General features: G+C 39.4%; 1 protein-coding gene across 2 annotated transcripts in view; it reads right to left on the bottom strand.

Moving 5' to 3' along the window:
* arid4b (AT-rich interaction domain 4B) overlaps positions 1 to 27,375 on the bottom strand; it is a 44,243-nt gene that overhangs the window by 8,066 nt on the left and 8,802 nt on the right. For both annotated transcript variants that reach the window (XM_079248535.1, XM_079248536.1), the window contains exons 3-16: positions 21,153 to 21,263; positions 13,247 to 13,312; positions 12,814 to 12,904; positions 12,342 to 12,421; positions 12,024 to 12,115; positions 9,136 to 9,277; positions 7,950 to 8,029; positions 2,704 to 2,780; positions 1,798 to 1,946; positions 1,653 to 1,725; positions 1,468 to 1,562; positions 1,282 to 1,379; positions 873 to 1,071; positions 525 to 757 (exon numbers count right to left, since the gene is read on the bottom strand). In XM_079248535.1, the coding sequence (XP_079104661.1) occupies positions 525 to 757; positions 873 to 1,071; positions 1,282 to 1,379; positions 1,468 to 1,562; positions 1,653 to 1,725; positions 1,798 to 1,946; positions 2,704 to 2,780; positions 7,950 to 8,029; positions 9,136 to 9,277; positions 12,024 to 12,115; positions 12,342 to 12,421; positions 12,814 to 12,904; positions 13,247 to 13,312; positions 21,153 to 21,263 (1,586 nt within the window). The remainder of the gene's footprint in view (positions 1 to 524; positions 758 to 872; positions 1,072 to 1,281; positions 1,380 to 1,467; positions 1,563 to 1,652; positions 1,726 to 1,797; positions 1,947 to 2,703; positions 2,781 to 7,949; positions 8,030 to 9,135; positions 9,278 to 12,023; positions 12,116 to 12,341; positions 12,422 to 12,813; positions 12,905 to 13,246; positions 13,313 to 21,152; positions 21,264 to 27,375) is intronic.

The raw sequence follows: 27,375 nt of genomic DNA, 5'->3' as shown, positions 1-27,375 counted from the left end.
TGCCACAGCCAAACAGTCCCACACAGAAAGACAGAGAGACACAGAGCACACGGCGTGACGGGCCAGGTGAAAGGCAGCAGTCAGGCTTTGGTGCTCTAAGATGTCTTGTCCAGCTGAAGCCGACAAAGCCACAAGAAATAATAATAGCGCAGAGGGCAGTGGGTAGAGCTTAGTTAGAGAGAGAGAGAGAGAGAGAGAGAGAGAGAGAGAGAGAGAGAGAGAGAGAGAGAGAGAGAAGAGCTTTCCTCTCTCTGGTTAGCAGGTACAGGTGGATTGTGGGTATTAGTGTCATTAAGGTCACTACTCCTCATCTGCTTATAGTCTTGTAGCTCATGGAGGAAAGTGAATACCTTCGGGTACTTTTGCTTGGAAAAAACTTTTAAAAAACCTTTACACCAACTGACTACAAACACATTTTAACTGTGGAGGACCCTGCAGGACCCCTGCGTGTGCCATGAGGACTTTTTTTTTTTTTTTTTTTTTTTAAATCACTAAAAGGGGGACAATCCCCTCAAGCCACCTACCCAGAGTTGTCTTTGCTCTCCTGCACGTTGTTGGACTCCTGTTTCCCGCCGTCTACACCAAGGCGAGAAGTTGATGAGCCTTCCTCTGCATCTCCCTTCAAGGGTCCATTGTCTTCTTCATCATCATCATCATCATCATCATCATCATTATCTTTGTTATTTTCACTTTCCTTTCCTTCAGTTTTTAATGGCTCAGAGTCTGTTTTGTTTTGGGTCAAATCAGGTTTTTCTTCCTGTGAGGGGGCAGGGGAGCTTTTAATAAATATCTGACAGGATGCAAATATAAATAATTCAAAAGTAGGCAGGATGTTTTAAAAAAAAAAAAAAAAAAAAAAAAAAAATAGGTACCTTGGACTCTATCAGCTCTGCACTGCAAGGTTGTCCATCCACCTGGACCTCCTGCTCTTCTAAGCTGGACAATGTGGGAACTGATCCTCCTGCCTCTTCCTCAGACTTCATCTCTCTCTTCGGACCCTGCTTCAACGGCAGGTCCATCCGGAATGTAATCGCAGTGGAAGTGCAGTATTCTTCAAATCCATACAAATACCTGCAAGATTACACATTCCTCATCAACATACCCAGCAAGATTCTCTGTTTTACTGTTCTGTTCAAGTGGAACAAACTCAATGACACATGCACTGCAAAAAACTTGTTAATCCTGACAGAGCAGAAAAGGAAATCAGATTACAAACTGCATGCATATTTAAGGTTAGGAAATTAAAGCACACATAAGGTGCATTTTAAGGCCTGTACTTACTTGCGGTATGCACATTTGACATTGTAGCCAGCAGCCGAGTTAAGAATAGGGATGCCCAGATCCTGATAAACTTGCTTCCAAATGGAGCCGCTTTCAATCTAGTCAAAAAGAGATTACCACAAATTCAGTCAGTCAATGTGAAACAAAAGTCATAAAACTGTTCGGAGAAGAAGTTGTGCTGCTCACATTGTCGAAGCCTCCCAGTTTGTGTACCAGCCTGTAGAGTTTGAACAGGTTCAGGTTCCTGTAGCCGAGAACAGGCCGCTTGTTGATGGGAGTACCTGATGTGGAGAAACATGGCGCAGAGATATGCGTGAAACCAGAAGCGCCACATAAAATAATATCTTTGATTAAAGACTACGTGCACCTACCTCTGTCTTCCATGAACTTGTAGAGCTGCTGTAAAAAGTTCTCCCTCTCCTCTGGGAACGGCTCCACCTCCTCCTGCAGACAGAAAACATTAGCTCAGGATCATTTTTACTTGTTGGATGAGGGAATGAACGACTCTGCTCCTACCTCCTCCTCTTCACTACTTGCATCTTCTTCCTGCTCTTCTTCCTCATCTTCATCCTCCTCTTCGCTGCTAGAACTTTCCTCTTTCACTTCGGTCTTCCAGGTGCTGGGAACGACCAGCTTCTGCAGGAAGTCCAAGGCTGCATCGAGCGCTGTCTCACACATACAAGATACATTATTATTAAACTGAATCCTACAGGCCATGCTTATCATTCATTGCAGCTGGAAGTTTGTAAACTGGTCTTAAGCAAGATATGCAATAAAAATAAGACAAGCATATTTACAATACTGGTAAATAGTACTGGCTTGCATACATAGAAATGCTGAAGAAGTGTTTTAGACCACTGGTTTGAAATTTAACAATAATACCAGGCCCATATAAAATCTGGGACAGTGTTAAAAGACTTAAAGCAGCAGCAAGAAAAGCTGTCAGTAGTTGGGAGTGGTGCAGAGCAGCGGGAGCATTCAGCCACAGTGCCACATGTGGGTTTAAGTAGCATCTAAGTATCTTGCAGATGCTCATTTTACGCTTTTGTACTACAGAAAATATCACAGTTGTGAGTCAACCACCTGTGAATACCAAGGCTGAGATAATGCAAAGCTGTTTTCTGACTGTAATTACGAGAGAGTAAGAGCTCTGCAGCAGAAAAACGGGGGCACTACATAAAAAGCTTGGTGAAGTCTTCAAATAAAAATAGACTCGACAGCGACAGGAGCTCTGTATCGCAGCCTTTCCCAGAACAAAAACAAAACTTCTCTCTTTCTTCAAACTGGCTCACCGCAACCCACCCTGTGAGCATTTTCTTCTGCCAAGTGTGTCAATACACAGACCAGCCCACATTATGTCTGGGACTGGGTGTGCACTATGTTCTGTGAGGCCCACCTCTTCAAAAGTTACTGCAAACTCACCTGGTTTGAGCCCCGCATCGGCCTTTGGAGGACAATTGCTGTCAATCTCACGGACGTCCTTCCGGAGCACCATGTAGCTGCAAAACAGAGATTAAGATGATCATTTAAAAAGCATCATGCAGACAGTTGTGAGTGTTACTAGACCGATGTTCAGCTGTAGGAAACAACTATAAATGAAGCCTAAATCTAAGCAGAGATCTGTCATAACAACAACAAAGAGGGAGGCAGCTGCTTTAAAGTTTTTTTTTCCTCAATAAAACTGTCAGGAGGGAAACTAATCACAGTGTCTAAACCTTAGCAGTAATGACTGCATTTGGACTCCATCCTTACAGCATCTCAAACAGCTTCTGGTTAAAGTGTTGGTGATTTGGCAGAACGATGGATCAGTGGAGCTTGTAAGCTAAAAGCTGTGAGTCGTCAGGCTCAGCTGGTGTGAAAAAATATTTACTGTTGTATCTTTAAGCAGCTGAGCTGATTCAATAGCTAGATTTGTCATGGAAAGACAGCTCAAGTGTAGTATACAACTAAAAGACATTTGACTAATCTGGTTTGCTGATGTTTCTTTTGTGATATTAAAAAATATTGATTAATTGGTAAGTGGTTTTTAAAACTGAACTTAAGAGACTGAATGTTTACATCATCTGTCCACGCAAGTATTTATTGATCAATATTAAACAAATTGTTGCACAGAAACAATTATAGTTTTCACATGCTTGTCTAAATAGACATTTTGACCTTATGATGGAACTGGGAGGAAGTATTAGAGGATTTGCAAAATCAACAGATATCATCCTCTGGAAAACAGACGTACCTTATAACCCTCATCATCTCACTTAAATGTCAGTACGAAATGAAAAATACTGAATATTATTATTATTATTATTAACATTAGTTGTTGTTATTATTAATATTAATAATATTAATTATTATTAATAATAATATCTTTATTTTTATTATATTATTATTATTATTATTATTGTTTAGTATATGACAGTAACGGCACTCATTTTGAGCAGAGCTCAGTATTAGTGTTCAGTTCTACCAATTATTATAAACTAAGTGCTCTTAAAAAAGTTGATTCAATCAAATTAAAATCTTTTTCATTTCACATCCACTGCAGTATTGGATGACAAAATCAATTGGTGTTGTCCATATTTCTAGAAATGATTTCTTTTTTTCCCTCATTCTAGCTGTTCTAGCTTTGTGTGGCTTGCTCTTTAAAATCCCCCCAAGCTTCTCTACAGGAAGTAATTTAGGAGACACATTTGATCTGGTCACCAATTTAAGTTTTTTTTTCTTCTATCTTTACAAACTCAAGGGTGTACCAATATCTGCACTTGCACATGTAATGACAAAGTATTCAGCATCTAACAAGACATTTAACCCTGAACCACAAATGTCAGGCTCATGGTGCAGCTAGATGAAAAATCAATGGATCATAAGTCAGTAAGACTCATCCACTGGGAGACCATCAATGTCTGTATAAAATGTCATGGCTCTATTCATGATTTACATGGGAGAAAGAGAGGAAAATTGACATATTTCAGGCTGGAAATGGTCACCCCAAAACCCATGCAGAGTAAGTAACTTGTTTATCTTTTAGAAATATGGAGCTCAATAACTTACAAATATTACTTTGCTTAATAATTTGGCATTGTTAAGGAGACACCACATGACTTATGGAGGAAGCCACATTTAAACAAAGGAACAAATCCAAGTGAGATTAACTCAATAATAATAAATGTGTGTGCAAAAAACCTGGAGACACTCCAAAGCAGCATATGAACAAGCAGGACTAAAAGGAAATGATGTGGCAGAGTGCATATTATCCTCAGCAATAACTCTATGCACAGACCCCCTGAGATGATTTGTCTTGTGTCAGAAATGAACTATTCACAAAAAGTTAGGGATATTCAGCTTTTGGGTGAAATTTCACAACAAGCCTAAAATGCATTCAAACCTGTACAGGTGAACTTAATGTGATCTTCTCTAAGCTTTTAAATGCACATGTCCCACTGTTAAATGTTTCAATAAATTTTGCACAAGTTGCTGTTCTCTAACAAGGAGCTTAACGGCAAAAATCACGGCAGGTGTGTGATCCTTGAATTGACCAATAAATGTCCTGGTTCAATTAGAGCTGGTGTTTAAACAGTTGTCCTCATCATGCTGTTCACATTTTGACATCATGAGACCAAGACGACACCTAACAATGGAACAACAGTCCCTTGCCATTGCAATGCTTCAAACAGGACGTTCTCAGACAGAAGTGGCCACTGAGATTGGAGTGTCACAGAGTGTCATCAGCAGGTTGCAACAGAGATATGGAGAGACTGGAAGAGTCACAGAAAGGCCTAGAAGTGGACGTCCTTTGGCCACATCCCGTGCTGATGACCGCTACATTGTGAACACTGCCCTGAGAAACCGGATGATGAATGCCACTCAACTCCAGGCACGTTTAAGAGAGGTGAGAGGCACCCAAGTGTCACGTCAGACCATTCGAAACCGTTTCCATCAGCGTGGTCTGCGTGCTAGACGACCTGCACGGGTACCTGACCACACCACCAGGCACAGGCATCATCGTCTTGCATGGACCAGGGAGCATTTACGCTGGACGAGGAACCAGTGGGCCTCAGTGCTGTTCTCTGATGGAAGTCGATTCACACTGAGCAGAAATGATGGCCGGCAACGATGTTGGAGACGTCAGGGAGAGCGCTATGCATCAGCCACTGTTGTCACCAGGCGAGCTTTTGGTGGTGGCGGTGTTACAGTGTGGGCAGGGGTGTCCACTTGGTACAGAACTGCCCTACACTTTGTGAATGGTACGGTGACAAGCCCATACTACCTGAATAACATCATTAATCCAGTGATTGTGCCCCTACATGAACAGCACAGGCCTAATTTCATCTTCATGGACGACAATGCTCCTGCTCATCGAGGCCGCATCATCAGGGAACGGCTGTTGGAGACTGGTCTACCTCAAATGGAACGGCCTGCACTCTCTCCAGACCTGAATCCCATTGAAAACCTGTGGGATCAGCTGAGCCGTCGTGTAGAGGCTCGAAACCCTGCACCCCAGAACCTCAATGACCTGAGGGCTGCCCTTCAAGAAGAGTGGGATGCCATGCCTCAGCAGGCAATAAGTTGCCTTGTGAACAGCATGAGACGTCGTTGTCAAGCTGTAATTGATGCTCAAGGGCACATGACGAGATATTGAGACGTTCAAATTTTTTGTTGTGGTGTAACTACCATTGTTGTTACCTTTTGTGTTGAATGAATTTTTTGAGATGAGGAAATCAGTAGTGCATCCTTCCACTTAAATGTCTTACTTTTATGATATTATATCACTGTAGCATGAACATATTGCATTTTCCATAAATTTCACCTGAAAGCCAAATATCCCTAACTTTTTGTGAGTAGTGTACATCAATGGAAAACACTTGTATCTTTGTTAGTCCTGGTACATTTAAGGGGAAAGTATTGGAGGAAAATAAAAACTAAACATCTCATTTACACTACTATAGATTTTCCCTGCTTCTTACATAGAGATTAGTCGTACCCACTGGATGCAATTTCAATCAAATTGTTCCAGAGTGGAGAGAAAATGCTCCTCTGAAGTTATTTCATTTAAAAGAAAAAGATAAATAAAAGCCAGAAGGCAGTACTTTGGTTTGTTTGAAAGGAAATGCTCAACATGTATTTAACTTCCAGTTCTTTGCTGATTTATCATCCCTTATCTTATCCCCCTCATCAACCCGTCAACCTTCATCTTACTATTAGCCAAAGTATGAGTGATAACGCTTCCTGAGCAGCAAATATATCTTCTGCAGGAGATTAAGGGTCACTCTGATGGCATTTGCTGGATATCTGTGTAACAATGCACCAAGGCTGTTTTGTTATGTTTGTTGTGGTATTCAAACAAGTAGAGTAAATGTCTTTGAAACAGAGCGAGTTGTTGTAATTTACATTAAGTGTGGTTCTACGCCGCTATGCAAACATACAGGCCACAGGAACAAAGCTCAACCTAAGCACAGACACACGAACAACACGCTTCTCTCTTTGCTACAACTACAACATCTCCTTTTGTCAATATGCTAATATGCTTGTTTTTTTAAGTGGCTACACAGTCATCACATTACAGCACTGAGTCAGATTAACCATGAAGATCTTTTACACTTTAGCTGAATGATCAGCAAGCTGAATTTCAGAAAATGTATCAAAGAAAAGTTGGATCATTTATTAAGTAGATCGTCTGGAACCATGCGGTCATCAATCCTCAAAACGTCTCACTGCAAACTGCATCCTTGTCCGGACACATTCACTTTAACACATACATACACTTACATTTTGCTTAACAGGCATTATTTTGTGTTTGAGCTTTTCACCCACATGTAAGCAGTTTTTGGGCACCAAATGCCTTTCAAAGCAAAGTCTGGATTATTTAGGATAAATTATGTTGTCAATAACATCATATAACAATAACTATCTCTAAACAAAAACAAACATGGTCTCCCCTTACATATGTCGCACAAGCACCTTTACTGCCCCTATCTAATAATAAGCACATCCACTTCCCTCTACCTTGCTTCGACAGCCACAGGTTGGAAACAATGCTTTGTTGGTGCGTGTACACAAAGCCATGAAAAATGAACCCTTGTTTATACCGGTTGGCTGGTAGACTTTGAGGCTTCATGAAGCTTCATCTTACCAACTTTTTATTGGCTCACATCATCAAATTGTGCACGACAATTTATGTGAGTCATTAGCTCCTTTGTTTAAACAGCAGACAGATGAAAGACTGTGTTGATGAGAGTCTTGTTACAGGACTCTTTAAAGTTTTGCATTTGAATACAGGCAGTAGCAGACTATACTGAGAAGTAAAAGAATCACATGGTTTTTTTTTTTAGGAAAATCTTTCATAAAACTGAATTTTTTTTTTTTTTTTTTTATATTTGGTGGAAGTGTTCCTTTTTTTTATCAACTATCTGAGGATCTGACTATGTCACCGCCTTTTAGTTTGGGATGTGTGGACATAGCCCAAGTTTTATATCAAACGATCACTGATAATCAACACACAGACAAGTACGGCATCGATTTACTTATCAGTGTCTTGAAATCTGACAGATTACATAATATGATGAAATAATTGCTCTCATTACCCATGATGCTCTCCTGATAATAATTAGTGTAAACCAGTTTAATGCAAATGTTGTGCAAATGAAGCTTCCTGCAGTTTATAAATGACTTACAATTTCCCATCCTTGAACGAGCGGACAAAGATGTTGTCCTTCTTCACTGTCATCTCCTCGTGGCAATCTGGGGAGATGACCTTGTTGCAAAGAGACAAAAGACAGCCAAAAGGTCAGATGAGGTTGAGCTGCATGTGTGTGAGACAGAGAGATGTAAAGAGAAGAAAGGCACTGGATAATCATGAGTATGAGACTAAAGGACAAGGGGGTTGACAACTGCTGTTTCATAAAACATAAAAAAAAACAAAGAATAGGGGAAAAGTAATGTGGAAGGAGTTGATCTTCTGGAATGAGAGCTAAACTTCTGTCAGGGTCGAACCCAAAGGAGGCAGCACTGTCATTAGAGAGATATTTCCACCACTCTCTATAAAGCAAATACACACACTTGCAGGGTGGATGCTTTTACTTGAACACAATGATTTATATGCTGTGAAGGTAAGCAGCTTGCACGTGCACATGCAAACTTTTTTCTTAAGGTCTTTTTTTTTGGTTTTGGTTTTTTTAACAGGCCACCGAAAAACACATTGCTGTGGCTGTGCATCATCCGTTGCACGAGCCATCCAGCAGCATATTACTCCACCCCTCTGCCATACGGTAACAATATAAACAATGACAGGCTGCTGTGTAATTTCCCTCTCTGGTCTGTCGCAGGGAGGCAGTATGGAGCTCTGCCAGCAGCAAGCCAAGAACAACAAATCTGGGAGGCGGGGCTCTGCTAAGTACAGTTAGAAGGACAGCTTTCCCCACCCTCTCCTTTTCTAATGCCTCTACTTGTACCAGTTAGAAAAACAAGGCTGGTCACCTTTCCACTGTGTTTCAACAGTGACTGCAGTGACACAGTTAAGGGAGGTGGACATGAAAACTGAACTGGAAAAGATGTTTCTATTCACTCCTAAATATAAAAAAAAAAGTCTCCCACCTACAGAGACCCAGTCCTGATGCAAAGCATTCCTCCTCATCAAATAAATCCACTGCTTAACTGCACCAACATGCATGTTGCACCATTTTATGGTTGGCGAATTCTAAAGCAATCACATAATCCTGCTGAGTGCTGAGGTTACATAAGCAGACATTTTGATGAAATGGCACAATGCTGCGACTGTTCTGTTAGACCAGCAGCAGTGGCCTCTGGCTCCTCACTGGGATGCAGGAAACAGCAGCTGGAGAAAGGAGACCCACAACTCACCAAAGCAGGATACCACGTAGTCTTCTTTTTGTCGCAGGAGGCGACCCCATCCACGCAGACCACCTTGCCGAACAAATCTTCATTCTGTCTCTGATCACTCTCCTCTTCCTCACTGGAGGATGAAGACAACTCCTCCTCTTGACTGTAGGAGAAAAGAGAAAAGCTTAATAAAACAGACTGAACCTAAGAAATGTGTTTCTGAGCATGTCAATGCTCAGAAAGATTTATTTTAAGACTTAACTGATCATCAAATCAGCAAAATGGAACAAATAATTGCAAAGGGAAAACTGGATTTAAAAAAAGATCATTCATTAGCTCTGGCTTCTGTATCATGAGGAAAGGCAATTTCTCTTGATGCGATTATCAAAACGATTCATCTGTGCAGCTCATCATTTTACTGAAATATTTTCAACTCAGTTTCTTTAAAATAATCCACAAAGAGACGAAAAGAGTTTCTCGATGTACACGGATCTGTTCCAGCCTCTGTATTTTGTAAAGATATACAAGTCAGTCAGATATTTTCCTGACTACTATCTCAAACATAATCTGATTAATGCCAAGAATATTGACATCTGATTAAAGAAAAAACAGGGCGGACTTTTCTTCCTTTATACAAACATCCGCAAAACATAAAAATAATTACATCAATGCTATTATACAGACTTAATAGCTTAGAAAAATGTAATAATGCATGTGTCTCTTAAAGCTGGGGTGGGTAATGTTGGGAGGCTAGCAAGATGTGAAAGTGGCACCCTGTTTTGGCGACTCCCCCTCTGGTTTTGCTCCTTGCAAAGGCTTTTTTCTTCCCTTCGCAAAGGAGGTTATGTGTTTATCGGCGTTTATCTGTTTGTGTTCAAGATAACTCAAAAAGTTATGGACGGGATTTATTGAAATTTTCAAGAGTTGTTGGAAATCTGAAAAAAAAAAGAGAGAACTGATTTCATTTTGGTGGCGATCAGGATCACCATTTGGATCCAGGAATTTTTTTTTTTTTTTTTTTTTAAAGCTGTGGCAGAAGTTTGCGCTCTCAGAGTGCTTTTCTAGTTTGCAGCTTTTTCCACCAATGATTTTCTCTTTCTCGCCTGTTTAGCGGGGAGGAGGCAAATAAACCGAGTGGGGTCAGAAAATCCTTCCTGCATTTTCTCAGCCATGTTTGCCTTCTGAGTTTCTTCTTCTTTACTTTGTATTTTCTTCCTAACACGCTATTTATATGCAGGGTGTGGCTATCAGGTATGCACTGCAGGAGGAGGAGAACCAGCAGAAGAAGCTTATGAAATATAAGAAATGAACAGCTTAAATTTGGCCCAAACGTTTGGATTGGTTTGGAGTTTTTACAAATTTATCGTAAACTGAGGGGTCTAACTATATTTCTTATTGTTCATGATTACAAAATGTATGGACTACTATCAAGATGAAGAACCACTTAACCCAGAGTAAAAAAAAATGTCTGAGCAAGATTACCTACCTAGCTTTAATAAAAAGCAGATGATCTTTTGTTTCATTTAGCTCCCCAGCAAGAAAGCATCAACAGTCTCTGCCTAACAATCCACAGCACAAACCATCCTCTGCTTTTTTTTTTTTGTAGTTTTATGGTGTGGCGCAAAGAAACACAGAGCCCTACTGATGAGCCCACTTGTTAGCATTAGTGTACTGATGAGCCGGCTCGGCTCACTCTTAAGTCGGCTGACACTTGCGTCCTGCGTCCAGCAGACAGCCGTGTCTTTGAGTGATCACGCAGGCAGCACCCACAGGCAAACAGATCCTCTGTCCTCTTTTTATGCCCCACTAGGCTGCTCTGCACACAGCTCTGTGTACAAATACACACCGTCTGGAACAAGCTAAGTGCAGTAAATCAGCCAGGCTGCTGCTGCTACTACTACATCGTCGACAATGACAATGGCAGCTAGGCTCTGAATCAAAGTCTTAAAAAAGAAAAAAACACTGTAACTCTTAAAGGAAGACGAGACCAATATTCATTTAGGAAGCAGCATTATCTGCATTAAATAACATACTGCTTTTACTTATGATGATTTAAAGCAAAGTAGGGTGATATAGCTATTTGCTTACATCAAGCAGAGACTTAAACCATAAGCTGCAATGTTAGCTTAGAAAAAAAAAAAGGAAATGTGCACCGTTTCAAGGGGCTCATCTCTTACAGCCTCTAATTACATACATACTCACAGTTACAACATACAATGTGATGCGTGGTTTTCCACCAATCTAAGTCTATAAAATATTGCCAATGCTTGCAAGTCATGAGTTAAAACCTGATTTGTACATACAGACACAACAGGTCCAAGGTGTTAATGTGTAGTTGGGACAACACTAAGTCAATATTGCATCACTGTTTAAAGCAATATTGACTTTTCTGCTAGTTCAATTACAAAAGATAAGTCATATAATAAGACTATGTGGCTAAGTGTCCTCTTTATAAACAGAAAAGGAGACTCAATTATACCCAGAGCTAAATGAATCCTCAGTAGTTCCTATTCCCTGATGAAAACTGTGTTGTCCCCCAGGAACAGACACATCAGAGCATAAAACACCCACTGGAACATCTGAGTCAAAGGAGGGGAGAAGACAGCAATTACATTGAGCAGGTCTATGCCATACTTGCACTGTTTCTGCAGCGCAGATAGAGGGGACCCTACATGATTAAGCAGCTTTAGGAAATGAGTGGGCTCCCCTCTTTCAGGCCTCAGGGGATAAGAATGAAGGGATTGAGATGAGTAAATCTTTCATTTCAAATACTGTCAGCCAAGCTAGAATGGGTGTGACGTTTTCTGACAGCAGTAGATCAGGACAGAAAATCCCTCTGCGACAGCATTACAGACCTCTGATGCATGTGACAAGTTTGAAATGAGCCCTGCAATGAGGAAGGTACTCACACTGGATTTGATCGTCGGCCCCGGTTGCCCTTCTTACCAATGACAGGTGTACCAAAGTGTTCAGGATTGGTCAGAGGGAGCCTGTCGAGCGTCTGCAAATGAGAGAAAAATATCCAACAAAGAGTTAAGTGGCCCTTTAATCTAATTAGAACAGTGCATTAAGAAGCGCATAGTGAATTAAGTGAATTTTTCCTGAGGTTATTTCCCCATTTGAATGTGTTAATGGGACCATTCCTGAGCAGCATGTAATACATTTTGATTCCCTACAAAGCAGAGAGATCAAGGATTTATAAAACTGCTGGACAGCACAATGCTTGCCTCGCTTTCAGCAAAGTGACGTGCTCCTTTCAGGCAGAGAGAGGAACGCCTCAGGGTCTTCTCATCACCATCATCAAACACTACAAAGATGAGATGCAGAAACGTTACACTGCTGAATGTAGGCTAAGACTCCACAAACACACACATACACACAAAAAAAAAACGCACTTTTATAAGGACATATAAACTTTCCTTTCAATTCCAAAACATCTTCAGTCAAATTATGATAATCTTTAAAGTCTTGATTTCAGTTTCCCAGATTAGTCAATAACATTACTGGTTGCAGCATAAAGGAGGAACATTTGGGGAAACTTCAATGTTAAGTGTTTTAAAAGCGAAAAAAAGTACATTAGTTTATTCATAAACAAAATACATTTTCATCCAACACTCATCTTCCTCCTAGAAGCTCACTGGAGGAAGAGTAGGGATGTTTGAGAGCAGAGGAAGACCAGGAGATTTAACGTCGACTTACCAACAGTATATAAACTAGCATCTGTCAGCTTATTAATTGTGGCTTCCTGGTACACCCCATCCTGATTCTTCACCTCCACAACAACCCCCACCTGCATGACAGACACAATGCTGTTATTTAATTCCACAGAAAGCTAATTATTATCATCTTCTAATGAGGGCTTTTTGAATAAGACAAGTAAATTAAAGCTACAAGAATCCAAATAAAAAAGGTTATTGCTTCACTGTCCGAGTTTGTGTTATTTTTTTCTCTATTTACTATTAAGTAGGACGATGACTGGGTGAAAATGAAGCATTAAATGTGTTTTAAAATGTATTAAAAACAGACTGATTGCTAAAACACCTGGAAAAAAAGGAGAGACAAATGAAAACTTTATAAAAAAGGTAAATAAATAATGAGATTAGATCAGTGTCTTCTCTCCATCCTGTCTTACCTTTAGAGGTCCTTTGATGTTTTCATCGTGGACCTCAGCTGTTGACAGATCTGATTTAAAGGTCACCTGGGAATGAGGGAGGTATTGGCAAAGGAGAATTAGTAATGAGAATAATTACCCAATGACCTGACCAGGCCACTTCAATCACCTCATTCAGAGGTAGCAGTTTCCTGCTTATGCTGCTGGGCTTTCACACCACTAAACCGCTTTGATAAAACAAACGGTAAAGAATATGTGGTGCTGATACATGAGCAACATGAGGGTGAATATTTACTGCTATGACTCATCAGGTTGTGTTTAGTGACTGACTCCTGTAGTCGCAACGGTTCTGCATCTGCTGATGCCAACTGTTGTGGATTTCTGATGTGGCCTGTGAATATTAGGGCTACACAAATTGACCACCCCTCCCCCCTTCTCCGCCTCTATATGCTCCTCTAAGTGAGCCACATTGGATAATAATCTGATCATGTTGAGCTAATCTTGCTTGTGCATGGCAGTCTGGCATGACTATGTGATATAGGAGACCAAACGACAGATACACAAATACAAACATGGGGCTATTTGCTGCCACATTATTTCCAAAGTGCAGGTCTGAAAGGTTTCAAAGCAGCCAGAAACACATGACCAATGTAGTGTTGGTGCAGGGCTCAGTCCTTGATCCCCTTCTGTTGTCCATTTACATGCCATTTCTTTGCCAGCTTCTTCATTATCATTATGTAAATGATGAATTTTATGCTGATGACACCCAGCTGTACAAGCTGATCAATGCTCACATGCCAGCAGCCTTTGAGAGTGTAACAGCTTGTCTTTCTGACATTAAATCTTGGATAGCCTAAAAAGTCCTGAAATTAACTAACATAAAATTAGAGCCCTTTCTGTTTGGTCCCCCATATTCTGTCATTTCTATTCTTGCCAATCTTTCGTTTTATTTCGCCAAAAGTGCTTGAAATCTTGGAGTAATGTTTGATTTAAAACTTAGGCTACATCCACACGCCGACAATACCGATTTGATTTGAAAAACAATTTTGAAGAAATGTAGGCATCCATATAAAATTGTTGAAATCAATTAAAGCCCTATGCTATGCCTATATATGGCGCTGTAATGCTGCCAACAAAATTTGCCAAAAACAGAAGAATAAATACACACACCCACATTTTAGCAAGACTATGTGCATGCGGGTTTAGGGAGAGGCGGAGACAACGGTGTCATTGGTTCAGGAGGAAAGCGTTTTGATTGTAAACACAGAAATGAAACATTGGTGTCTTCAGATTTATTCACTTTGGGATTAGTTAAAAACAAAAAAAGGACTTTTGTGACTAAATGTTCAAGCATTAAAAAAAAAAACTTCAGTAGATACACTTAAATTTATATCCATGTGGATGTGACCTTTGCTTTGAGGCTTAAGTCAATCATGTAGCTCAGTCTTTTTATTCCCCAATCTTAAAGGTGCAGTGTGTGGGGAATGACTGACACCTAGTGGAAAAGATGGACAAACACATAACATTGAATACCATCGTCAAAAATCTTCCAACGTAAACTCATCTACGAGTGTATCCAAAGGCATCAGGTGAAATAATGACTGCAATGCAGTAACCATTTCAACACTGTGTACATTGGTCTTATTTTATGTGTCTTTTAAGGTGTTACTCTGTAAGGTGTCACTCCAGCATCTACTAAAAAAAAAAAAAAAAGCAGGCACTGCAAGCTCAGAGGGTTCTTACTTCAAAAACAGTCTTGTCTGTCCATTTATAGACATCATAGTAAAAATGGTGACATACAGTATGTGGCATCTGCCATGTATTGGACCCAGGTCAAGAGGACACAAATGGCTCATTCTGAGAGAACAAAAGCTTAGGTAAAATTTGTGTAAAGTGATAAAGTGACTGACTTTCAAAACGTTTTCCATGTTTCCAATTTATATTCAGCTTGACTAAAGTAATTCACTGGACTCAAGTATCAGTCAGGGCTCCCTCCATCACTTACTGTTCATTGAAAAAGTTGCACACAGACTGAAACAAAAAAAAGTATGAACACACCCAAACACTGAGATCCACAGATGGCGCCCTTCTAACTATTTCCAGATCAAATCTTGTTTTAAAATTTTTCTACAACCTTTTTTTTTTTTTTAAATTGATGGGGAGAGGTCTGACTGAGTCATTAAACTCCCTGACATTGTTCTGGTTTTTCAAATGCAGCTTTAACTATTGCAGGTTGAACATAGTTTTTTTGAACAGCTGATCGAGGTGGTAAGAAAGTATGAAAACTTACACGACACACGTTGTACACAACCCAATCCTGTCGCAGAGTAAGGTTCACGTTAAATATGAAATAACCAGATCAATTATTTATTGCACATAATGACAGACATTCCACACTACACCCCACTCCTGTTTACAAAGCTTCTTGTGGAGTATGTAACAATCTTTACTCTGCTCTCCCACTTCTGTCTACACTTGAGCAAGCTGCGGTAGAACCAGACAGGAAGTTGAGACTCCAGTGTTCATTTTTTCAAAATAAAGTTATTTCAGACGAAGTGTCAAACTCGTAGTATGGTTTGTTAATCTGTGCAAATACAGACTTTATGTTTATGTGGATCCATCATACAAAACAACTTGTAACTTTGAAAATACACAATCTAAATTCTGAGGGCAGCTCTTACTTTTCCGTGGCAGTGCGCCGCAATTACTTACATGTAATGGAAACCCTGAGGGTAATGAAACTTTTTCTGTCAGAGTTCATTTAGGCACAAATGTCAAAACTTTAAATCCTCCTTAAAACTTTACTTTTTCAGTGGAACTTTGACATTCTTTAATAAATATATTACATTTTATATTGATGCCAATCTTGCAGCCGTGTCCCCTATTTTATAGGTCAGCACTTTGTAACTTTGTCAGGAGGGTTGATATACAGATAAAACCAAGTTACTGTTAAGGCTAGGCCTAGGCAATAAACTGAAAATTTACAGATACCGAAATTTACAACAATAACTGACATTACTTTGCCCATGTCTGTAATTTCAGTGTGCGAAAAAAAAAAAAGCTGTTTATTTCTTTTTGTTCGCTTGTAGGTATGTTCTGCTGCAGTTCCTACCATCGCCATCTTGGCAGAGGCATGCGTGTCGTCTCGCCCGGAAAATACAAATATGGACAAAGAGACGGAGCTGAGAGGGAGGCTGTGAGCGTCATAGTGGATAATTGACATCGAGCGAACTTCGAGCGGCCAGTAACTTAGAGCTTACCAAGCTAATCAGATAACGGAGGTAAGCAGGCTAAAGCTACGTCACGTTGTTAACTGGCTAAAAACCGCGGTTGTTCTACGTTCTTCTGATTTTAAGCCGGCGATTGTGTACCTGTCAATCAAAAGGACACGCCACTAAATATGCCAAATTTTGAGATTAAATTATCTTTAAATTGGGAGTGTATGGGGATTCGCTCTGTTTTGAAGCCAGCCCCTAGCGGATGAGGGGGGAACTGCAGTGTTATGCACTCTCACATAGGCTTTACTTTTTACCGCCGGAAGTTGCTGTTTGTGTGTACAGCGTGTGTAGTCACGTGACTCCGCCCCATTAAGTCAGTAACTAGGAGAGAATCGGCTGTTTAAGCGGTCGTCGCAGCTGCTTGAAGCAGCTGCTGCGATGGTGAATGTAGATGTGGTCACAGGAAAAGAGCTGCGAGAAGCATTAAAAATGTGCTCCCATATCAAGGCAGCTGTCACTAAGCGAAACATTTGCTAGTTCTCAACAATATGAGCGAACGTTAAAAAGATGGATTGAAATTACCAATGCGATAGGTAGTTACCAATGTGATAGATAGATAAAGCAAAAGACATGGCTCCCATTGCTACTATGGAGAGCAAAGAGTTTATACGCCTCATAAATACTGTCGACAAGAGATACGGCCTGTCATCGCGAAAATATTTTTCAAAAACTGTTATTTCCGGCATGTACAGAACGAAGAGAGAAAGGGTGACTGTAAAGTTAAGATACTTTAAGCACGTTGCACACACAATGAATCCTTACATCAGTCTGAAGTCTTGTATCAGTCTAGTAGTTATTGTCCATTTATCGTTATCGAGGCAAACTACTCAAGATATTGTGATATTTATTTGAGGCTATATTGCCTTGTCCTAGTTGAGGCTACCTTTTAAATCCATCCATCGATTTTCTTAACTGCTTAGTCCAGTTTAGGACCACGGGAAGCTGGAGTCTATCTCAGCAATTATTGGGCGAGAGGCAGGGTACACCCTGGAAAGTTAACCGTTTAAATTTCTAATTTAATTATTTATTTAAGCAAAGTCTGCCTTGGAATTTCACAATGTTTTATTGTGTTGTTGTTTCAGGTTTATTCGTTTGATTTTATTTCCTTGCAGACTTATTTATTTATTAATACTTCCGCCCCCTCCCCCGTAAAAACAAAATGCCCATGTACCTCCTTTTCTGTTTTCCAGAGGGAAATGAAAGTAATACTTGCACAGAAAATATTATTATTGTGGCTAATTTAATTCCATTTTATGGACTACGATTCAGTTCAGAATCAACCACCACAAAAAGGTTTTTAAAAAAACAAAAACAAAAACAAAAACAAAACTCTGAAAACAACCCTGCAGGTACGAAATTCAGACGATGAGATTGAGTCAGTTTCAAATATAACAGCAATCAAAGTCCGACTGTGAAGGCAGAGTCAAGGCAATGAAAGAAAGAAATATGTACCGTGAGATGCTATTGAATTGTCATAAAATAAAGGGGTACAAAAAGGAATAAAAAGCTCTCTGAGGCAGCATTTCATCAGTTACTGAGATAATAACGTTCTTGCCAAGTGAAACAAAGGAATCTCTGACTTCTCAGGGACAAGCAAGAGGCTTTGCTCTCAGGCGGAGACAGAATGACTACTGCTGTCCAAAGCCCTGAGTTAGACAGCAACAGTAACACCTGACCCCGACACCCCAACCCTCAAGCTAATTTGACTGCAGGGGTGAAGTCTGTGGCTTTAGTCCATTAGCACCAAAAGGCTATGACCCCATTGAAACTAAAGGAATCACTTGCATGTGTTGAAGCTCTGATAAAATCTTGACTCATTCTAGTTGTTTGATTTATTCTCATCTGATTTTAGTGCCCCTGCTGTCTCAAATAGGAATTTGGGTGAATAACATCAGGTTTACTCAAATAGCAGGTGTAGTCATAATTTGTTGTTTAATCCAAAACTCCAAAAATGTTGGGATACTGTATCACATAAATTAAAACAAAATGCAAAGCTTTGAATATCTAATAAATCCATTTCATGGAAAAGGTGAGCAAATTTTAAATTTGCTGGCAGCAGCACATCTAAAAGATAGTTGGAAGACGGTGATGTTAACCACTGTGTAGTATCCCATCTTCTTTTAATAACTGTCTGTAAACTTCTGGAAACAAGGAGAGCAGTTGTTAGAGATTTTGGGGAGTATTTTTCTGTTCTTGTCAAAAGCAAAATTCTAGCTGAAAAGGCCAGACTGCTTTTTACTTTCATGATGCATCAAATGTTTTCTACTGGTGAAAGATCTTGACTTGCTGGCTGACCAACTTGACACCCAGACTCTTTTCCTGTGAAGCCATGCTGTTGGGATGGAAGCAGTATAGCCTTGCTGAAATGTGCATGGCTACTTTTCCCTAAAAGAGATGTTGTCTGGATGGTGTCTGTCATCATAGACAACAGACAGTTTGTATGATTTAGGCTTTTGACCTTTCTGATGATAAGATGAGCGGTCCCTCTCCACTTCTCCTCTGGTCCGCAGAAAAGAGAAAATACTGTTTCAAAAACAATTTCATATTTTGATTAATCTGACCAGAGAACGGTTTACACTTGGCTTCAAAATATTTTAGATGAGCTTTAGCTCAAAGAGGATGATGCTGTTTCTGGATTGTGTTCACATATGGTTGCATTTGTGGATTGCACAGTGAACTGGGTAATTTCTGAAAGCATCTGAGCCCATGTGAGCCCCTTTGAGTGATTTCCAGTATCATGACATCCAGAGTCTCATGCCTGTTTGCAATGTAACATTGTCGAAGATCACAATCCATCAGTATTGACCCTCAGCCTTGTCCTTTAAGCATGTAGATTTCCCCTGATTCTCTGATTCTTTTTATATTATACACTGAAAATGGTGGGAATTTGAAGCCTTTGCAATATTATTATAATTTAGATATTACTGAAATTGTTCCACAAGTCTTTGATGCAGTTTGGCGAAATTTTGTCCATCTTTATATCCAAGAGGCTCTGCCTCGCTGAAATGCACATTTTACAGCAAATCACGTTACTGACATGTTGCCAGTTAACCTAATTAGTTGTCAAATGCTCCTTAGATTGATTTAATTTGTACCAATGACTTTTCCAGCATTCTGTTGTCCCATTTCAGTTTTGTGAGATGTGCTGCAGATCAAATTCAAAATAAGCTAATATTTCCCATGACATTGTACAATGTCACAGTTTTATTATCTAATATGTTGTTCATGTTCTACTGGGAATTAAATACAGACATCGACATGATTTCTATTTTGATCTTATGTACATTTTTCCAAAGCATCCAAACTTCTTTGTAATTGGGGCTGTAACTAGATTTAACTAACTTAGCTCTTTAATTCCACATGAAAGTAAATTACAGGATGGAGTTCATGCACAAGTTAGATGTGACGACCTGCACGTGTATTTTTTGTAATGGAGAAATTTCCTCATTTTTCATATTCCCAGTGAGTGTAGATGACATGTTGCTAACCGACTTCTTACAGACCCCCCCCCCCAGAGATCAGTATTACAAGGCAGAATGTCACACAGATCTTTTTCATTATGTCTTAAAAACCACCCCAAAAGATGCCTGCACCATACGCTGCAACCGTTAAACAAGCAGACAGAGATTAATGAACCGGAGTGCTAAAGAGGAATCCATTACTGTGGAAAATTCAGACTCGCAACAAGCACTGAATAACAGTCATGTTTCAACATTTGTGTAACAGACCTCATAGTCATATCACAACTCCAAAAAAACAAACCTGACACGCAGCCAATTAGTATGGTAATTAACTTATGAGCCGAGACTGTAGTAATGGCTGTGTTTTAGTCTGCATTATTCAAGCCGAGCACGTGGCCTGCTTTGTTGCGCTGTTTGTCCCTGTCCGCGAGACAAAAACATCACATCATTTGATGATTTCAGCTGGCATGCCAGAAAAGCAGAGCATCACTGGTCTTTTGTCTCCGCAGGGGAAACTACAGTGCATCGACACACTGAAAAAGCCTGCATCCAATCTTTGTTCCTCCCACACTCGCAGAATGAGAGACAAGCGATCTGTCTCTATTGCATTTTCCAGATGCTCCTGCCCCACTGGGAAATGAGATACTGTACTACGTGTATCATACATTGCATTCATCAGCAAGGCGTAAAACCAACAGGGGGAGAAGGCGGTGGTTCAGCCTCTGCCACAAAATGTGGAAGCCACGTAGAAGAGGGATGCTTGAAGATGTGGTGGGTGCCACTTAGTGGGCTGCGACCTGCCTCCATCACAGCTGAGCTTCTGGTCACACATGTGTGTGACCCAACACACTATCTACTCAGCTTTATTTTAGCACCGTAAATGGAGAAAAAGTTAAATTGTGCATCTAATTCTGGCTGGATTGTGACAGACTGATACCTGATCAAAAGCACCTTATTATCATTTCAACATTGCCTCTGAAGAAGGGCTCTAGACAATTATCTTTTAAATGTGGCCATCTCCATACTAACTGCTTTGAATGCACAATAAAGCTGAGCTGTGTGATCTTGACTAGAGCCACTCCACACAAAAACAGAGGCCACTTCTTACACACACACACACAAAACACAGACAGGCAATTAATTCGTAATTTTGTCTCATGAACTTTTTTTTGAAGAAACGTAACTTACCTTGGCCTTGACAAGCCTCTTGGCAGTCTTAATCTTGGCTTCACAGAAAGCCCCTCTGTACTTGGCACTCACATCTGTCCCTACTGTCAGGTAGGGGGGCTCCTCCAGAGTCTGAGGAAATTAAAAAAAAAAAAAAATTAAAGACTTTTGATCAATACATAGGTGCATTTTTACAGCCAAGACTGGAGGACACAAATATACAAGTATAACATAGTCCTGGCCAGCAAAGCAAAACCCACCCAGCTCAGTGGAAAACACATACCATCTGCTCTGGGTATTGCAAAACAAGCCTCTAAGGAAGCAAACAAAAAGGCCACTTCACTGCAGCTTTGATGATTACAAAGACGAAGCTATCCGAAACACGTAGCACCATCTTGTGTCATCACTGGATGTTTATCAAACCTTTCTCCTACCACAAGGACATATTTTGAGCAGGCAGGGTACATGGAGAAAGCAGGCTTTCTGTGTGCAGACGGGGGCAGATGATGTTTGTGGTTCATGAAGAGCAGAGATGGAATTTACTGAGGGTCTTTCACTGAGACTTTAGCAAAACCCATCCCTTTAGATTTGTATCCAGAATTTTAAAAAAAGTAGGACACGCTAATTCTGAAAGGATTTAACTCAAGCTTTCCATAAAGAAGAATATCTGCTTGTCTTCTGATGTGTAGAAATATTAATGCTTCTTTACGATGTGCCCTTACTAAGAAAACACATTTTTCCCTTTTGACTGACTAAATAAATAAAGCCTATCAATGGCCAGCAAAATTAAAATGCTCATCAATGATTAGAATAAGCTATTTAAGAAGTTACCTGCTCACTGCTTTAAAAACTATTACTCCAGGCAAGTTATGCAGAGCACGCTTTCTAATAAAGTTACTTGCTGGATACATGATTGTAAATCTTTTTTCCTCTTTATTTAATACTGTACACTTTAAGAGCTGCATGCCAAATAAATACTTCAGCAGGCTACTCATAACAGTTGTTGATTGTTCCAATTATGCGAGCAGAAAGCGGGCATGTTGCCATGCAACCTACAAACTACACCAGTGGTTAGTGGGACTGAAGCAGCGAAGGGGAACTAATCGCTTACACTAGATCATCTAAGCCCCACTTTTACAGTTATGTCTCAACAAAAAAAAAACAAAAAAAAACACATTTAGCATATAAATCTGTTCACATCTGAAAAGTCTTTGCAGAAATGTTGACATGCCTCCATCAATGTGTAGAAATTCAGATCCTTTTTTAAGTTGTAATCCATCGTGCTTAAAGTACCGCAGCTGACAAAATGACCCTCTGCCTTTGTTCAAACACTTGGACCTTTCCCTAACAAAGCATACAGGATGTGAGGAAACCCTGGAGTAGCAAGGAAAGAAAAGGGCAGACAGGAACAGAAAGTAGACAACTGATGGAGTGCACAAGGAAAAGTGAGCACAGCATATGAGGGAAATAATCATGGAGGGAAAAAAAAGACAAAATAAAAAACCCAGCTGCTTTGTCTTTCTCAGCACTTCACATATGCAAAACACCTCTTAAGCACAGGCACTAGTTGAATGCTGCTTTTGAATGTATCCAATTTGCTCAAACTGGGAATAGAGCTTACAAAAACCAACCTTTGTGTTTTCATTTCACACTAGTTTGGCACGTCATAAAAAAAAGAAAAACATTGAAAAATCTCAGAATACCTGTTAAAGAGACTAAATATTCAGTGACATGAATAGGCTGTTTTACTCAAAGGTTTAATGTAGGCTTGGATTAAAAATCATTTTACACTTGGATTACACAGTTCCACACTCAACAGGAATCTGGTCTTAATAGATAACAAATATTAGAAGACTCATTACGATGATGTTCATACAAATATGACAAAGATGTTGGTAATCTGTGTGTGCATTGTCACTAAAATGCCGATAATTTATTAAAAATCCACAGCGATGGTTACGTGTAACTAAATTAAGCATAATTTTATCTGACTAAAATTTGATATCTCCTGTTTACTACAAACTGTAATGAAGATCCCAACAGGCATTTTGACAAAATAGCTGTCCCTTTCTTTTCATCAAGCAGGAGTTACAGTAACTCCCAAAAAACCGCCAGAAACTGGCTGTTAAACAAAAATTGCTCGATATAAAAGCAGGAATAGTCTTCTGTACTAAAAATAAATGTTTGCCAACTATAGTCTGGCTCATCTTTGTGGGAAAAAAAGAATGTTTAGATAACATGAACAGCATGTCACTTTTATTTCCCCACACTAAAGCTTTTCTACACCTCACTCCTACTAATGAGGTCTTCTGCACACTGAGGATAAAAATAGTGAAGGTGTACATCTAGGATGTAATATCTGGGATGCAAACAAGACAAATCATTTTGAGATGCAGCTAACATTAGTATATAATGGCATAGAAAACTTGTAATAAATTAAATCATCCATCCAGAAAATTGAGTCAAACTTGCTGTAAATTTGAAAGTGTAAGGATATAATGATGTACTGAAATAGACCTCAGTTCTTAAAAGTATCCAATTGGATCACAGGATTACCATCATTAAATGTTGTTAAGTTTAGTTACCTGCTGGGAGACAGAACTGGTAGGAGTACTTATAGAAATACAAACGTTCTCTTGCAGCTCCTTGTGCACTTCAATGATGCTGAGTACATCTGAGTGTTAACATGGAGGCTTGTGCAACTGATTTCATGGTCTCTGATCTTAAACTCTGCAGGTTCAAAACAAGGAATGACTGCTTCAGTATCCCATTATTATAATATGGAAAAATCAAACATTGCCACAGAATATTAGCGAAAAGTAATATTTTCAACTGTTCCCATCCAACAATGCTTTATGAGTGTGTGCTTGTTCGGTAGATACACATTTTGATGACAAATAGACATTATGAGAAAACAGTAAAAATTCTTTAAAAGTTCTTTGTTATGCATCCAACTCAGATAAAGTGAGAAAAATAAACATTTTTCATCAACCACACAATCGTGTTAATATTAATTGTAATGGTGACATGGTGTGTTATCATGAAAAACTGACCATATAAAGACTTATACTATGTCTCATTTGATTTACTGCCCAATCTCACATGAACGTATCATGTGTGCCATGTCTGTTGGTCAATGATGATGGCATGTCAGAGTGAAGCCAAAAAGGAACATGAATGCTGATATCATCATTGTCTGAAAGACTGAATATCACAGTCTCAACAGAGATGATATGTCAATAATATCAATCTTATTTTATAACAGTACTTTTTTATGACCTAGGTGCAGCTGGGTTAAAAACGTTGACTAATCTAACTGAATCTAAAACTTAATTCAGTCAATATTGAGTAACGACAGTGACCCTAATCTGTGTCACTTACTGATTGTTTGCGAGATCTTGGCATATACACACAACTAAAAGGTTGCGTGTGGAACTCAGCTTCTCAGGCTGAGTTAATGCACAATTCAGATTTTTCAATTGGCACCAATAACAATTGGTTTACAGCTGTGACAAGGCACATATGCCCAAAATCAGCTTCTTTCACCAAGATAATGCCAAATCTACACTTTTTTAATTCAATATTTCAATAATTCAAACCGGAGGTTTCCTTCCTGTTGAAAGGGAGTTTTTTCCTTCCCACTGTTGCCAGTGTGCTTGCTCAGGATGGGAGATTGAGTTGGACTCAACTCAATCTGTTGGTTTCCTTATATAGGCTATTATGAATTGGCCTTCATTATGTTTTACCCTCTGTCTGTAAAGCGTCTTGAGATGGCATTGCCGTGATTTGACGCTATATAAATAAAGTTGAATTGAACTGAATTGAACACTGGCCTCGGATCTGCCATGATCAAACAAGGACAGAGTCCATCTTCTCCAATGTCTCTGTTATTCTGACAGATGGATTTCAGGGGCAGAGTCCAGCCTACTTTAGCTTCTCCATCTCATTAGTCTTTGGTGCAGCCTGGCCTGAGACCCAGCTTCCCATCAAGCTCAGCTTCATATGACGCAGCAGCCATTTCCACTAACTGGCCAACTCTTGTCAGCCGGTTGTAACACAAAGCTGGACTGTTACTGTGTACAACCCACTGCTCCCACTCCTCTGTGATGCTAATATTTGTCTCCTTTTGTTCTCTGTGCTTTTAACTGCATCCTTCATTTGCTTTATAAGAAGAGTCATATTTCTAAGTCAGAGAGGGCAGCTTGGGTTATCCCGACAGCTGTAGCAGCCGAACCTGCACAACTCAACAAGACAAGGGGAAACAACACATGTCTGAGACCTGTGTTAAAGTCGTCACGCTCACGTGCCAACATAAACAGAAGTCAGGTTGTTGTTTCCAGTAATAATTCCCTGCCTCCCTGCATTAGGTTACAACTATGAAAGAAAATTCCATTCCTTGGATGGATTGCAGTTTAGCCTACAGCCGTCTGGAGAAACAACACCGACTACTTTCATAGCTTCATTGTTTCTGTCAGTGCTAAATGACAAACAATGTTTCCCCTCTCCACAGAGAATAGAAAATATTAAATATATAAAATTGTAACCAATCACAATGACCCAACTTGAAGGGGTGGAATTCCCCTACCTTTGGGACGTGTAACTTCCTCTCATTAACTTAAAACAACGTCATGCACAAAACAAGAGCTGCTCCCATAAGATTCTGTCAAGAAATAAATAAACAAATAGAAAAAAAGAAAAAAAAAAAAAAAAAAAAAGAGTACTATCTTTTACATGCCCGAAGTGCCACTTGAGCTGCAACATGTAAGAATTCAATGTGATGGAAACAGCAGAAGAACAATCAAGACACGCTCTCTGGCTGTTCACTTCATGCCAGTGAGGTGGAAAATACTCCAGGCACTTGTGGTTGATTAAACATAAAAATGTGACTTGGCATGGGGTGACAAAACACACCTGCAGTTGGCATGAAAAGAAATAAGACTAAACCTGAAGCTCGTCTTTGTGGAATAAAATAGCAGCAAATCCAGGTTCTCAATTGACAGCTGACAATTTAATAGTTGTCAAGACATGCGCTGATATAACCTTGCCAAAAAACATACTTTTTCATCATTTTTCCTTCCACAAAACAACCATTTAAAGGAAATGCCAGAAGCAACATGCACTTCTGAAAGAACATCCATCCTTACTGCTGAGGAACACACGCAGTTAAAACAGAGTTATAGAGGCTTACTGATTACTGGTGATCTGAGGAAGACTTGCTGTTAAAGCCATCCTAGACTGCAAAGAAAACAGGCGATGCGGCTACATTAAGTCAAAGCTTTAATCATCCCAGCTTTGTAAAAACAAAACATGCTGGAGTGACATTGGCAGCAGTGGAATGAGATCGGTTTCTGCTCAATAAAGACTCTCAGGTCATGAAAAATTTAACAGCCAAGGTTGAAAATAAGCTGCTGCTTATAGTGCAGTTCTTGGACAGCCTAAGCGACTGCAGCAATTTTATTCTACAGCTCAATATTAAGGGGCTTTCTGAGTGTTACCTTGAGGTTAAAGCTACAGCACTGATGGCAAAGCTGTGTTGTGGGCCATGAAAATGTTTTCACCTGATAGAAGCCACCTCCGGGAACTTTTTTAGAGCTAACATGAATACTTCAAAGCTGTTTCCACAAAAAATTAAAAAAAAATTAAAAAAAATACAAACATAATACGGTGTGTGTATATATATACATATTATATATATACATATTATATATATATATATATATATATATATATATATATATATATATATAATGTAAAAATGTATTCATTTGCTTCACATGCTTACATAAGCATTACTTTTCATGTACTAGCAGTGATAAATGGAACCTGCATGTTTAGTGTAACTCTAGGCTATAGATAATAGCTTATTTATTATTATGTTATTACCTTGGCTGAAAAAGTTATGTTTATACTGGTGATCATTTGTTTGTCTGTTTGCCTGTTAGTAGCTTTATTCAAAAACTACTGGGTACATTTTTATTAGGTATGCTCGATACTGGCTTTTTTTACCGATATACTAACCAACACCTAATTTCTGATACCGATATAGGCCGATACTGATCTTTTTGGAGCAAGTTGTGACAAACAAACAAAAAATATCTGGAAAAGTATACATGACATCTATTATATTTTGTTCTTTTGAGTTAGAGGAGACGGAACAGAAGAGTTTGATATATAACATATGCATATTGTGTAAATGTTTTGTCATTATAAAAGTTAAAACTGATACTAGTCATTTCTGACATTA

This window comes from Telmatherina bonti (assembly GCF_933228915.1).
Source record: "Telmatherina bonti genome assembly, chromosome: 11".
NCBI lineage: Eukaryota > Metazoa > Chordata > Actinopteri > Atheriniformes > Telmatherinidae > Telmatherina > Telmatherina bonti.
Note: the sequence above shows the minus strand (reverse complement) of the source record. Positions and strands in the feature narration are given on the sequence as shown.